The sequence below is a fragment of the Impatiens glandulifera genome, chromosome 7, assembly GCF_907164915.1.
Source record: "Impatiens glandulifera chromosome 7, dImpGla2.1, whole genome shotgun sequence".
Taxonomy (NCBI): domain Eukaryota; kingdom Viridiplantae; phylum Streptophyta; class Magnoliopsida; order Ericales; family Balsaminaceae; genus Impatiens; species Impatiens glandulifera.
Genome location: NC_061868.1, coordinates 42181664 through 42197171, shown reverse-complemented (window position 1 = coordinate 42197171; position 15508 = coordinate 42181664). Strand labels below are relative to the sequence as shown.

At 25.9% G+C, this 15508-nt stretch overlaps 2 protein-coding genes across 2 annotated transcripts; both read right to left on the bottom strand.

Moving 5' to 3' along the window:
• Positions 1-643: 643 nt before the first annotated feature.
• LOC124909943 (aspartic proteinase CDR1-like) lies at positions 644-1723 on the bottom strand. Its single transcript, XM_047450570.1, has one exon. It carries the CDS (start codon positions 1721-1723, stop codon positions 644-646), a length of 1080 nt encoding a protein of 359 aa, XP_047306526.1.
• A 5245-nt stretch (positions 1724-6968) lies between these two features.
• Positions 6969-8168, bottom strand: LOC124909942 (aspartic proteinase CDR1-like). Its single transcript, XM_047450568.1, has one exon. The coding sequence runs from the start codon at positions 8166-8168 to the stop codon at positions 6969-6971; it is 1200 nt and encodes a 399-aa protein (XP_047306524.1).
• Positions 8169-15508: the final 7340 nt, after the last annotated feature.

Below are 15508 nucleotides of genomic sequence, written 5' to 3'. Positions count from 1 at the left end.
CAAAAATGAGAATTTGAGGACTAAGATAAATAAAAATGAATTAAAAAGAGAAACTAATATAAAATTAATAAAAAATTTAGGGACGAGATAAATTTAAATAGTTTAATTAATGAAAAAGAATGAGAAAAAAAATATATTAATATTTAAATAATAAATATATAAATTAAAAAAATAAAAATTAACTCTTTACTATGTAGCTTAAATGAGTCTATTTTTTTTAAGTACATGTGTTTAAATGATCACGTTTAGTTATATACGTATAAGTGAACTTTTTTTAAATTGTCCCTTCTAAACTAAACACAATAATGAATAAACAAATAGTTCTTCATTCAAAATATATATAAAAGTCTCATCACAAAGTCAATTCACATCACATATTAAAAAACAATTCTCATGAAAAAAAAAAAAAAAAAACTTTAAATTAAAATGAGGGTGTACATGATAGAAAGCTTCCTAAATTACAGAAAAATAAAAATAAATAAAAGCTCTTATTAATTTTATATATTATTAAAATCTTTATATTAGATTGCTCTGATGCATTAATCAACTTTTTTTTTTTTTTTTTTTTATATGTAATAGGAGAGCCCTACATAAATAAAAAAAGAAAATTAATCTTTTTGGATAATGTTGGAGTTCTCGAACTCTATGGCATTATATGGGTTGAACAATCAGTTGGATCAAAAGAGACCATCTCAGCGGGAATATTATATCCAATTGAGAAGTCTATTTGTGCCCGGTTCCCCAATACGGATAAAACATTATCTTCTTTCATTGCCAAACACAACCAATTTCCGGCGTATATAATAAAAGTGTTCTTCTTTGACAAAGCTAATTTAGCGCCATTAGCAAATTGGAGGGTGATTGTAGGGATATTGGTGTTAATTTCATAGCAAAGTTCATTTGGAACATCTATTGGTCTTTTATTAATCCTTCGTCTTAATGCATCCATCAATTTTTCAATCACGTACGTGGGAAAAAAGGTTAGAGTAGAGCCTGTGTCCATCAAGAGGTTACCGGATTCTCTTCTCAATTGAATTATTGTATCTCCAACGATGATTGATTTCAATGTGATAAAATAGTGTGATTGCCCAGGAATCTTCAACAACCGGGTGGAAATAGGCCCGTCCAGACTATGTCCAAAGCTAATCTTACTCCTTGCATTTGGGTTTGAACCGAATTGATCAGATACTAGGCAGTATGTAAACCTTCCATGAATATAAGCATTAGCCTGACCAATGAATGAGAGAGGACCATCTCCAAGCCCAATCATACCACTGCTCTGTTGCTCATATTGTCCTACATTGTTATGCCCGCACCCTAGAGCAATGTGTTGGATGGAAGTGCCCCCAACTGTATAAGTTTCCTTACCTAGTACCCCATAGCTAAATTTACCGTCAAGGAAACATATAGCATAGTTACATATTCCATTTAATTTAGTAAAATCACGTTTGTCATCTAATAACATACACTCATGCTCATAATCTCCCAATATTTGATATGATGATGACTGATAAGGATTAAATACGGGTACAGTTTGATGGTAACAATGCTCACATGGAAGGCACTGAATCCATGACATGCTGGCCCCCGTGTCCACGGACATCATTTGTTTCACAGGCGGTGTGCCAACGTAAATCTCCATGAGATACGATGAAAAAGAAGCAGCCACAACTGTCGATTCGATGTTAGTAGTTTCCGCCGCATGGTTGTTGGGGAGTTTCATAATGGATTTCAAATGAGACAAGCGAGAATTCGAACGACTAATGGTTCTTGCCAAAGAGACGGTTCTGTTGACATATCCGTTATATAATGAATCTCGGTGGATGAGATGAGTGGAAAAAACTATAGGTTTTGGAGTTGATGTACTATAAGAATTTGAAATTTGAAACATGAAATAAAAAACTATAATTAGTGTATGGTATAAAGAAATGATGGTCATTTCTTATTGTTGTAGAGATGATATATTGAATTAAAAATGTATCTTTGAAATTTATACTATTGAATTAAGATTAAAGTAAAATTTGATGTACTAAATATTACGATAATATTTATCTTAATTTTAAATTAGATTTTACTTATAAATGAGATAATTCGGAACATTAATTTATTTGTACTATTTTATTTTATATTTAATTTTTTTTATTCTTAACAAATTTGAACAATACAAACCGTAGAATGGGTACAAACTGTTCGAATCGAATAGGAATGCGAGATAATCAGTCTTTGCTTTGGCTTTCTGTAATATTTTTTCATCGTAACTTGATTGCGCCTTATTGACTATAGATTTATGTCACAAATTCCTAGTGCTCCATCCTCTTCGATTTGCAAAGTTCACTCCATTTTACTAAAATGCATTTTTTTTTAACTACATAATCTATAAAGTTGATCCATGATGACATGGGTCAAACCGTTGTTTGCATATGTAGGCATGGCAGCTATAGCTGCAAAACTTCTCATTTTTTTTTCTTTTTGTATTTTTTTAACAATAAATAGAAGCATAATTTCAAAAATAATGGTTGTGTTTTAATTTGAATTTTTCAAAGTTTGAAGTCAGGACATTAATAATTTTAATTATCTGAATTTGTTTTCTAATAAATATTTTTTTTTGACATATTTTAACATTATATATTTTTGTTAAATAAATATTAAATGTCATTTATTTCATTAAATTAAAAATATATATTGTGCAATTTAAAGTTCAACCATCATATAATAAATAAAAACTCATTTATACTTAATATATATATAAAACTAGTCTATAAGAATTATTGAAAGATCTAAAATGAATATAGTATTAATAATTGACTTATTCAGTTTTCATTCTCAATTTAATTTAGGTTTATTTAACTTTTTAATTTATTATTTTTTCTATTTTTATTTCTTTATTTTATTTTTATTATTTTTTAAAGATATATTATAATACAATATAAATAACTCAACTTAAAAGTTCAAATGCAAAGTTACAATTTTTTTTAAATATATAAAAAATAAATATTTTAATTATTTTAAATATATATATATATATATATATATATATATATATATATATATATATATATAAACGTGGACATAACATAATAAAAAAAATATTTTTATTTAAAAGAGAAAAAATAATTATTATATATATAATCGTTTTTAACAAATAAAATAGTGTTACTCTCTTTCTCCCAAAAGAAAAATAATCACTAAAGAACTAAAGAAGTTGAAAGGATTAGACCTCTCTAATTCCTAATTCCTTTTTTAGAGTTATTTTTTTTGGGTTCGACCTCCTATTTTGTCAGATTTATTTTTACGTTTAAATTTTTTTAGTTCAAATAATACTTTCAATTTTTGGTGAATCGTTTGTTATTCATATCCTCGTGATCTTTTCTCGAGTACGTGTTCGTTCCCTTTTTAGCGAAATGAGACAAAATAATCAAATTTGAATTTATTTTTCATTTTTTTAATAAAAAGTTACTCAGTCCTACAATATTTCACATTGAGGACCTCTTATTGATATTCTCTCATTATTTATATGAATTTCTCACTAATTCGATAATACGTGTAGATGATCAATTTTCACTTAGTAGGACCTTTTTGGCTAATTATAATTTAATTGTCACTCAGAATCTTTGGTAGAGATTATTCTAATATCGTTTCATTCGTTCGTTCGACTTATTTTTTACTTCAACAATCATCGTTTAAGAACTCAAAAGTATTTAGAGGAATTCTCAACAAATCGCATGATTGTTGAATCTTTTTTACTAAGAGATTTAATTTTGTAAATTATTTATGTCTAGATCATTAATTTTTTATTTTGTAGACATTATCTTATATTATTTAAAAATTAATTTTTTATATGTAACTCCTAATTGAATTTAATGAGGATTAATGTTTTTAAAACTGATTATTCTTTTATAACTTTTACGTCTTAATAAACTAATTATATAAATACGTATAAGTATAAATAATGTTTTATAACCAAATAATAATTGTTAACAAATAATATATGTTCAATAATTTAAGTTCTCTCCAATATAATATAAGAAAATTAATTTTATTATTTTTTATTCCTATTTTATTTTTATTTAAGTATTATATAATAAATAACCTCCATTCCAATTTATATGACTTTATTATTTACTAAATTACTATTCTGCTTTATTTAACTTTATCATTGATTTAATTAATGACACTCAATTAGATTAAACTTGTTTTTATATTTAAGTAATATTTGGTATATTTTTAACATCTCAGGATATTTTATAATTATTCGGTGAATGATTCGGTCTTCGAAATAGTCTTAATAAGTCAGATATTTTTTTTCTTAGACTCTGTTTCGAATAGAAGGATGAGATTGAAAAATGTGTTTGAGTTCAGAATTGGTGGTCTTCCGTCAACATATTTTGGTATGTCATTGGTGCTAAATTATGATACAATATCTCTTGGGACCCGATTAACACTAAAATGGATTGTAAACTACCTAAACCCTAGAACCAATAAACTTTTAATGATTGTAGTCGTCCAATGTGTATCATTTATAATATTATTATTATTATGTTGTCTGAGATTTGTTTAGGAAAATCAATAAAGTTTGTCGGGAGTTAATCATTCATTTCAAAAATTTACGAGCTCAATAATTTTTTTTTCTTTTAATAACATTTTTTGACGTTGTTTGTATAAATGATTTTTTATTTTTAATATACATGAAATTTTTAAAAATAATAATAATAATAATAATAATAATAATTATTGGTATACGAGTTCTTATGTTTGGATTGTTTTTTAATTTGTGTGTTTAATGATTAATAATAATAATAATAATTGGATTGATTGTAGGATTGTGAACTAAAAAAATATAACGGTTCATCTTGTAAGCCAAAACCATGGTAATAAAGGAATGTGAAAAATATAAGATAAAATATATGAAATTTAACTCTTTATTATTTAATTTATTTAAAATAAACTAAATATATGTTTTATAAAAACATTTATGTAAATAAATATAGTAATAATATATATATATATATATATATATATATATATATATTTGTAGTTGCAATAACTTTTATCATAATAATACTAGTAGTGTATGAATATATTTTTGTGCTGCAAACTTTTTTTTATATTAGAATTATTTTGTATAATGCAATCAGATAGTCATTGTAATTTTTTTTTTTGACAATTAACTAATAGATTGTACATGATCTTAAAGTGTTTCAAATATATTGTACATATCTTAGAATGAATTATGATTATTTTATTATAATTTTGTTTATAAATAAAAGAGAAATTATTAATTAAAAATATTTAAATTTATTATTGACATAGGCACGTGTGAAAACTTGTAAAATAAATTTACTTTCAAGGTAAATCTTTATTAAACATTATCACTATGTATTTTTAATTATATTTTTTTATTTTATTTTTTTAAATAGTCAAACATTTTTATTTAAAAACAACATTGATATTCATAAATTATCATTTCTTAAGTAATAATTATTTTTTTATCTAAGTAATTTATTTATATCATTATTATTTACTTTTGTTTCCAAAATATAATTATTAATTATTTTTACTAATTATGTATATATATTATATTTTATACATTATTTCTTTATTTTTTATTGTTTATTTGTTCTTTTTAATATTTTATTTTCTTTTAATACAACAAATATACATATACATTCTTTATTTTAAAAACCCAAAAGACCAATAGGCCCACGAAGGCCTTTTGGATTCAACGGGTTGGTTTGGCTCGTGGGTCGTGGAGTTGGCAGGTTTGGAGCGGGTTAAAACCGAGTTTCTGGAAGAATAACTCTAATCACTTTAATTTGTGTGTTTGATAGTCTATATCTTATTCACACATGGAAGAAGAACTCCAATCACTAATGAAAATTAAGAGCTTTGTCAAATATGGGGATTGTGTTTGATGAAGCAAGGTTTAAGGTAAGATAGAAATGGATGCTTTCTCGCGGTTGTTGGGTACTCATGATGTTGTTGTTTTAAAAAAAAAAAGTATTCTTGTATTTGATTGTTGTTTTTTCTAAGTGTTTAACTTGTTATTTACTTTGAATTAATAAGTTTGTTTTTAAAATTAGGACAAACGGATGTTTTATCATAATTTCAAAATTCTTGTATCTTTCTTTCCATTAAATTTTTTAATTAAATGACAATAAGTCATTCCAAAAAACAATCGAGTTTCTGGACGCGGGTTAACCTAAAAGATTGTTTATTACAAAAGTCAGGAGGGAGGCGTCGGTCGATCGGTCGTTAGGAGGCGTCGGTCGGTCGATCAGTCGTTCGTCATCAACATAGGTGTAGATGATGTAGGAGCTCCGTTACAACAAACATCATATTCACAGTGGATTTGGAGAAGCTTTATTTCGTTTATTTTTATAAAGATCGATAACTAGTATATTAGAAATAAACATAAATCTATTCATATGAATATATAAATTAGAAGTGACAAGTCTAATTTCTTTTCCATTGCAGCTTTTGATGGATCTCAATTCTTTAAACTAAATATTAAACTAAATCTAAATAACACTTCATAAAGTTTATGCCCAATTCATACATTTTACATTTGTCTCCTTCTTTTAGTTATATTAATTTGGATTTTCTGTTTTAAAACATAAAACTAAACAAATAGTTGTTCATCTAAAATATGATAACTCTTCTTTTATATAATGTCTAATCACAAAGTCAATTCAGATACCATACTAAAAAACACACTATTTTATTCTCATTAAAAATAATTAAATTAAAATGAGTGTGTTGGGCTTTCTAAATTACAGAAAAATAAAAATTAAATAAAAGCTCTTATTAATATATTATTAAAAATTTATATTAGATTCCTCGAACTCCTCTATAGCATTATATGCGTTGAGCAATCAGTTGGTTTCAAATAGACCATCTCAGCGGGAATATCATATCCAATTAAAAAGTCCACTTGTGACCGGTTCCCCAATATGGATATGGATATATCATTATCTTTTTTTCATAGCCAGACACATCATATTTTGGTATATAATAAAAGTGTTCTTCTTTGACAAAACTAAGTTAGCGCCATTAGCAAGATGAAGTGTGATTGTAGGAATATTGGTGTTAAGTTCATAGCAAAGTTCATTAGGAACATTTAATGGTCTTTTATCAATCTTTTGTCTCAGTGCATCCATTAATTTTTCAAACAAGTATGGGGGAAAATAGCTTAAAACAATGCCTGTGTCAATCATGAGTTTATCGAATTGACTTCTCAAATGAATCATTGTATCTCCGATAATGATTGATCTCAATGTGATATAATAGTTTGATTTGCCTTCCATCTTCAACAACGGGGTAGACATAACTCCAAGCCCCTCCACATCATTTCCAAAGCTAATCTTACTCCTTGCATATGGATTTGAACCGAATTGATCAGATACTAGGCAGTATGAAAACTTTCCATGAATATAAGCTTTAGTCTGACCAATGAATGATAGAGGATAATTTCCAAGCCCAATTATACCGGTGCTTTGTTCATCATATATCCCTACATTGTTATGCCCGCACCCTTGAACAATCTGTCGGATGGGAGTGCGCCCAACTATATAAGTTTCCTTAGCCAGTACCCCATAGCTAAATGAATTGTCAGTGTAACCTACAGCATAGTTACAATTTCCATTGAATTTAGTAAAATCATGTTTGTCTCTTAATTCCATACAGTCACGCGAAGTATCTCTCAATACTTGATACGATGATGACTGATTGGGATTAAATATGGGTTGATTTTGCTTGAAACAATGCTCACATGGAAGGCACTGAATCCATGACATGCCGCAGCCGGTGTCCAAAGACACCATTTGCTTGACAGGCGGTGTGCCAATGTAAATCTCCATGAGGTACGTTAAAGAAGCTACCATAGTTGTCGATTGTATCACTATGTTAGTAGTTTCCGCTGCATGGTTGTCGGGGAGTTTCATGATGGATTTCAAATGAGACAAGCGAGAATTAGAACGACTAATGGTTCTTGCCAAAAGATCAGTTTCGTTGACATATCCGTTATATGATGCCGGTTTTAATGAATCTCGATGGATGAGATAAGTAGAAAAAACTATCGGTTTTGATGTGATTGTACTATAAGAATTTGAAATTTGGAACATGAAATAAAAGACTAGAATGGTTGCATCGTATAAAGAAATAGTTGTCATTTTTGTATTTTTGTATGTAGAGATGATATATTGAATTAAAAATAGGAAATATTTCCTTAGAATTATAGTGGGTGAAATTAAGATTAAAGTAAAATCTGATGTACAAAATATTAAGATAATATTTATGTTAATTTAAAATTATATTTGACTTATAAATTAGATCAATTGGAGTATTAATTTATTTGTATTATTATTAATTTTATTATTTAAAATTTTAAAAAATTATTCATAACAAATTTGAACAGTTAATCTTATAAATTTATTCTTTTTTTTTCTTTTTATATATTTTAAATTTAAATAGAAGGACAGTTTAAAAAACAATGGTTGTGCTCTAATTTGAATTTTCAAAGTTTAAAGTCAGGACATTTATAATTTTAATTATCTAAATTTGTTTTTCTAATAAACATTTTTCTTTTGACATACTTTAACATAATATATTTTTGTTAAATAATTATTAAATATTATATATTTCAATAAATTAAAAATATTAATGCTGCAATTTAAAGTTCGAATTTCATATAATAAATGAAAAAAAAAACTCATTTAGACTTTTTTTTTTAGAAAACAGTTAATACCATTTTATTAAAAAAAATCAAAAGTGAAAAAGTTAATAATCAAATCTAGACAAACCTTAGTTAAAGAAATTGATCAGTAACCTTCGCAAAAACAAACAATAGAGATTACAAACGAAAAGAATATAATCAAAAATAGATTTTAACTATCCCAATCACCCAATCAGGATGTTTATTTCCATGTAAACTTGTTGCCTCATAAGGTCTTCTTCCCCTTCTCCTTCCTCTTGCGATGCAAGGAGATTGAATTGAAGAAGATGATGATGCTTGCTTATTCTCATTGTGTAATCTTTTCTTTGTACGAATCTGTGCTAATCTGATACAAATTTTTTTCAGGGCCTTCAAGGTTCTTATTTGTTTTCATTTACTTGAATTTAAGGATTCTTACATTTGGTTACTTCAACATCATCTTTAAAATCCTTTACATCAGCCTTAGTATCCTCTGTATCAGTTTGGTTTGTTTGAGTATCTTCCTTTTTAATTTTTTTTACTATAACTTGACTTGTTTGAGAATCAACTTTCTTATTCTTCTTCGCCACTGTTTTGTTACAACGTTTATTCTCTTCTTAATTAGAGTCCATTTTACGATCTTTTCTTCAATCATATTGTATTTTTCTTTTCAGAGTCCTCATTGACTTCAACTTCCTACTTTTCATCCACATTTTGCTCTTTGATGTTAGACTCATCTATTTTATTTTCTTACTTTTTTTCTCCCTACTTTTCAGTATTCTCTACTCTTCTTCCTTAGTTTGAGCACATTTCGTGCTAGTATGTTGGAAAATATTGCAGAATGAACACATGTGTGGCATCCATTCATAAGTGATTCCCATGAAACTAGATTTTCCTTTTTCTGTCAACCACTATCATTTTATCTAGCAATGTGCTTCGAGGATGCACCTCAATATTAATTCTAGAAAATAAATATGATATTCTCCTTCAGTAATTAAGTCTATATATAATTATCTACCCAATAAATCTGCAAAATGACAAGAGCTTTTACATTATACATGTGTACATGGATATTCTAAAGCTTGAATCATATCTGAGCTATTTCCTTAAGTTTTCTTAATATGTTCAAATCTTTAGACCATCTTTCTAACTTCATGCAGTTGGATCCAATATATGTATGTCCATTTTTTAAAATTTCATTAGAAATGAGAGATATACTGGAATTTTCACCAGTATTTTTTTCTCTTATTACTTCATAAGTGCTTATTTGATGACTAGAAAGGAAACTTTATTCTTTCCTATGTAGTTTTCTACCATTACATTTTCTCATTCATTAACATAATTTTATTCTTCTACAGTAGTCAATTTAAATTCAAAAAGTGAATTCAGTACCTCCACTTTTGTCTATAAATCGCCCAAGTAAAATTTTCCTTTATATGCATGATCTTCAACATTTTTCTCAATATTGTTCTTCCAGACTTTGTTGATTTTCCATGTATAATTATTTTTTATAGTATAGGTATTCGATTAAGAAGCCTTCATTAACTCCCTCATTGTTGCAACAAGACATTTGTCATCACTTCATATTCATCATTTTTTGGTAAATTACAGTTCTGGAGATAGTGAATGTTAAGCTGGACTGTTGGGTTTTAGTCCAAATAAATTGGCACTTTCATTATACCCTATCATTAAAACTTCTTAGTTCTTCTCATTGATTCCTGTATTATTTTTCAAAAACTTTTGGGTATTTGTTGCTTTCATGTACTTTTTCATTAATTACTTCTTCAAATATTTTTTTAATTTTCGTCTTTACCGTTTCTTCGATTCATCTACGACCTTATTCAAACCCTAGCCGATGTTTCTTGATTTTGTAACTTATAACCATAGACGATTCTCCCTGATGTGTTGAACGTTACATAGACCCCCACTTTACAGAGGCCCACAAAATTTTAATTTATTAATTAATTATTATAAAACTATCTATTATACCGTATAAAATCATATTCTATTTTATTTATTTTCTTATAATAGGTTTTCTCCTTATTATATATAATAATAAATATTTTTTTTTTCATATTATATAATAATATATTATTTATTTCTCTTCATATTATATATAATATAATAATTTTTTCTCTCTCTATAAAATTTGTAAAATTTGTAAGCATTTTATTATTTTTTATAGTATTTTTTTTTAATATTATACTAATTTTCTATATATCTCTATTCTTACCCTGTATAGTTAACCTTAATTATATTTTTTTTATATTTATACCCTATATAGTTAACCTTAATTATATTTTTATATTTATTTCTTATTTTTATTGAATCTAGTTAACTGATAAATTATTACGGTATATTTTTTATTTTATAACTTATTATTTTAATATTTTTTATATATATTTTAAAATATTTTTATACTAGTTAATATTTAGTTAATATTGTTATATATTTAATTTTATATTTAATATGTTTTTTATAAAATGTATAAATATTTTTATTTTTATTTTGTAGGGCCACAAAATTTGAATTTGCATTGGGTCTCCCAACTCTCGGGGCCGACCTTGTGTGTCGGCCATGCCGATCGTTCCAGACGTGCCGACGATCTTTACTCCGACCACATTTTCTGTAACCAATTACTAAATCAATCGAATCGTCCGAACGTGATGTGTCGAACGTACCGATTGTGTCAGATGTGTCTACGATATGTATAACTAGTTTATTTAAACGTAATAATTATAAAAACAAAATCTAAAATAAATATAGTATTAAATATTGACTCATCTAGTATTCATTCACAATTTAGCATTTAGACTTATTTAACTTTTCAATTTATTCTTTTTTATTATTATTTTATTGGTTGGCATTTTTAACAATAGAGATGCATTGTTTTTTTTATCACACAAATTTGAGTTGATGTTGTGTTTATTCGGTCTCATATCCTGTTTAGTTAGATTTGTATTTTTGTCTCGAATTTTTTAGTCCGAATAATACTCTCAATCTTTGAAGGGTAGTTTAGTACTCATATCTTCATATTGTGTTGGTGATCCTTCTTTGAGTCTATGTACGTCCTCTTCTTAGTAGTACATCTGACAAAATAATCAGTTCTTGAGTTATTTTTCATTTTCTTAATAAAAAATTACTCAATTTGATCTTTTACATTAAGGATCTTACATGTATTCTCCCATGATTTGTATGGATTTCTCATTATTTCGGCCAAATTTGTAGATAATCTGTTTTCACTTGACATGACCTTTTTCGACGTTACTTACCAATCATCGGCTAATGATAATTTTAATTGTCGCTCAGAATCTTTGGTAGAGAATTTTATGACAATGTTTCATTAGTTCGTTTAGTTTACTCTACTTCAACATTCATCGTTGAAGAACTCAAATGAGTTCGTCTTTTGAGAAATCCTCAACAAATTGCATGATTGTTAGATCTTTTCTACTAAGAGTTTTATTCTTTGTAAATTGTTTATGCAATTTGATATTATTGAATTTGATTTTGTAGAAGTTATTTTATATTATTTACAAATTAATTTTTCATATGTAACTCATATGAATTTAATAAGAATTAATTTTTTATAAAAAAAATATTTTTTTAATATTTTATATGTCTAAATAAACTAATTATATAAATATATAAACAGTCTAAATGAATTTTTATCACCAAATATTGATTGTCCTAACAAATAATAGATGTTCAATATATTTAAGTTTGCTCCAATATAATTTAAGAAATTGAATTTTATTATTTATTATTTTATTTTTCATTTTTATTTAACTATTTTATAATAAATAACCTCTATTCCAATTTAGATGACTTTATTATTTACTAAATTACTATTTCATTTTATTTAAATTTATCATTTATTTAGTTAATGACACTCAAGTAGATTTAAAAAAATATATATTTTTATATTTAAGTAATATTTGATATATTTTTAACACCATCGATATATTTTATGGTTATTCAGTGCATGTTTCAGTCTTCAAGTTAATCTCAATAAGTCAGACATATTTTTCTTAGATTTTGTCTCGAATAAGTAAATGATGAGGTTGAAAAATGTGTTGGGGTTCAGAATTAGTAGTTTTCCGTCAACATATCTTGGTATGTCATTGGGTGCTAAATTACGATCCAATATCTCTTGGGACTCAATTATCACTAAAATGGAATATTAACTGTCTAGATAGAAAAGTAAAATAATCTCAAAAATGGTCGATTATCCTCATTAAGTGTGTTGTCATCTATGCTCACATATATAATGTTGTTATTCATTATCCCTAAGAGTGTGGCGGTGAAAATGTAGAGTATAATGTGCAAATTTCTATGGGGATCTTTTAACTTATAGTTTTGTCATCTAATTAATTGAGATAAGGTTAAATGTTATAAAGATCAAGGAGATCTAGATATTTAAGATCTTTTCTTTTAATAAGTCTCTTCTATCAAAATGGTGTAGTAGATTTGTAACGAAACCGAATAATCTTTAGGCATTAATAATCAGATGTAAATATGTCATGACTAGTCTGGTTGGTTTACCAAAATGTCTAATTATCCAGCGAGGTGTAGCATTTTGAGGGGAATTTATTCTATGTGGAAAAAGTCCGTGAGCAGTCTAGATTCATTATAAGGTTGGTTCTTCGAATAGTTTTTGGGACGACATTTGGTGTAATGTCGAAAGTCTAATTACGACGTATCATGAACTTGCTTCTACTATATGTAGAAATGTCACAGTTAAAGACATGTTTGATCATCGATCTAGTGGCTTCGCTTAACCGAATTATATATAGAAGGAGATTAAGCATTATCGAGACTTCATGCCATAATATAGTTTGACTTTTGGTAGAATGTAAGCAAGTGCCCCCTTCTGAATAAGACGTTATGTATTGACAAGATATAGATAGTTTCCATGTGGGACATTGCTATAAGTTATTCGCTAAGATGATTCTATATAACTTTTATTGGGAAAAATTTTAGGAGTCAAAGATTTCATTCAATATCTCGTTCTTTGGATGTAGCATTATTCATGGTGGAATTCTTACGGATGATATATGCTTGAAAAAGTTGTATTATATCTAGTCATTGTTGTTTGTGACACAAAAATGTTGAATTGACAACTTACTTACTTTTGCATTGTTGAGAAATGACTAGTATTTAGAGTCTTTTGTGGAGTATTAAATGGATTCATTAGGTGATGCCCGAGTTTTGGATAGTTAATAGGAAGTTTGGATTGATACGGCTGATATGGCGAACCTACATATTTGAGTTACCGTCCTAATTATTTTTTGGTAGACTATCTAGTTGAAGAGAAATTGTCGAACTTTCAATGATCGTAGTCATCAAATGCGTATTATTCATAATGTTATTATTATTACGTTTTCTAAGATTCGTTCAGGAAATTCAGTATAGTTTATCGGGGAGCTAATCGTTTCTCGAGGATTTATGAGCTTGATAACTTATTTAGTATAGTTTTTTTTCATATCATAATTTGTCGTTGTGATTAAATGATTTCTTTCATTTTTAATATACATATATTTTATTAAAAATAATAATAATAATAACAATATTTGGTATACGAATTTTTATGTTTGGATGGCTTTAATTTGTGTGTTTGATGGTTAATATTATATATATATATATATAATAATAATTGGAGTGTTGGTAATATTATAATATAAAAATAATATATATATAATATTATCCCAATATGATAAATTTAATAATATTAATATTATATTAATTTTCTTATATAAATCTAATGTAATGTTTATATATTAGACATAAAAACTTATGTAATTGTAAATATATATATATATATAAATATATATATATATATATAACACAATCTAATACAATATCTTTTTTATTATAACATGGTATTAAAGTTAAAGTTTTGTTTTTGAGATAAAAAAATCTAGTCTTCCGCAATCTTTATCAATGGTTATTTTAGTCATTGATGAAGGTCTCTAATAAAACTCTATTAATCATTATTATATTTTTTAATAATATTTTTTTCTTTTAAATAATTATGTTGATGTTCTTATTTTTTTTACAATCATATTCACTAAGTTTTGTTTTTAAGTTGTTATTAATCCAATTATACATGTTTCTTTACTAGTTATTTAGTCAACACATTGTTATCATTTCGTTAGGATGAGTTTTTTTTAGGTATTGTTTAACCCCAATATTTTATGTCCATGGGATTCTACCTTCTTCGCTGATTTTCTTTTATGCAATACTGCCATCCCGTTGTAGGATTTTGAACTAAAAATGTAATTCATTTTGCGCCAAAACCATGTAATAAAGGAATGTGAAAAATATATGAAATTTAACTCTTTGTTATTTAATTTTTTTTAAATAAACTAAGTATATGTTTTTATAAGAAATTTATGTAAATAAATATAATCAAAAATAATAATTATAATCTTTTCATTTATTAATATGATTTTATTAAATATTATTTTAATATTATAATATAATATATGTTAAAATACCATAAATAATATAAATATTCAATATATATATATATATATATATATATTTATTTATATATATATAATAACTCTTATCATAATAATAGTATGAATAGAAAAGTTTTTTTTTATATTATTAGAATTATTTTGTATAATATAACAAGATAGAGTCATCACAAAGATTTTATCAATAAAGAAATAGATTGTACAATATTGCTTAAAGTGTTCCAAATAAAGTAAAGAAACATAGTAATTTTGTTTTGTTTTTGTAAAACATTATATTATAAAATTAATATTATAAGTTATTATAATTATAATATACGTTACAATGTTAAAATAGGTC

Excerpts from the sequence above, each read along its gene's own strand:
- LOC124909943 (XM_047450570.1), bottom strand. The coding sequence starts at position 1,723 with ATGAAACTCCCCAACAACCATGCGGCGGAAACTACTAACATCGAATCG.
- LOC124909942 (XM_047450568.1), bottom strand. The coding sequence starts at position 8,168 with ATGACAACTATTTCTTTATACGATGCAACCATTCTAGTCTTTTATTTC.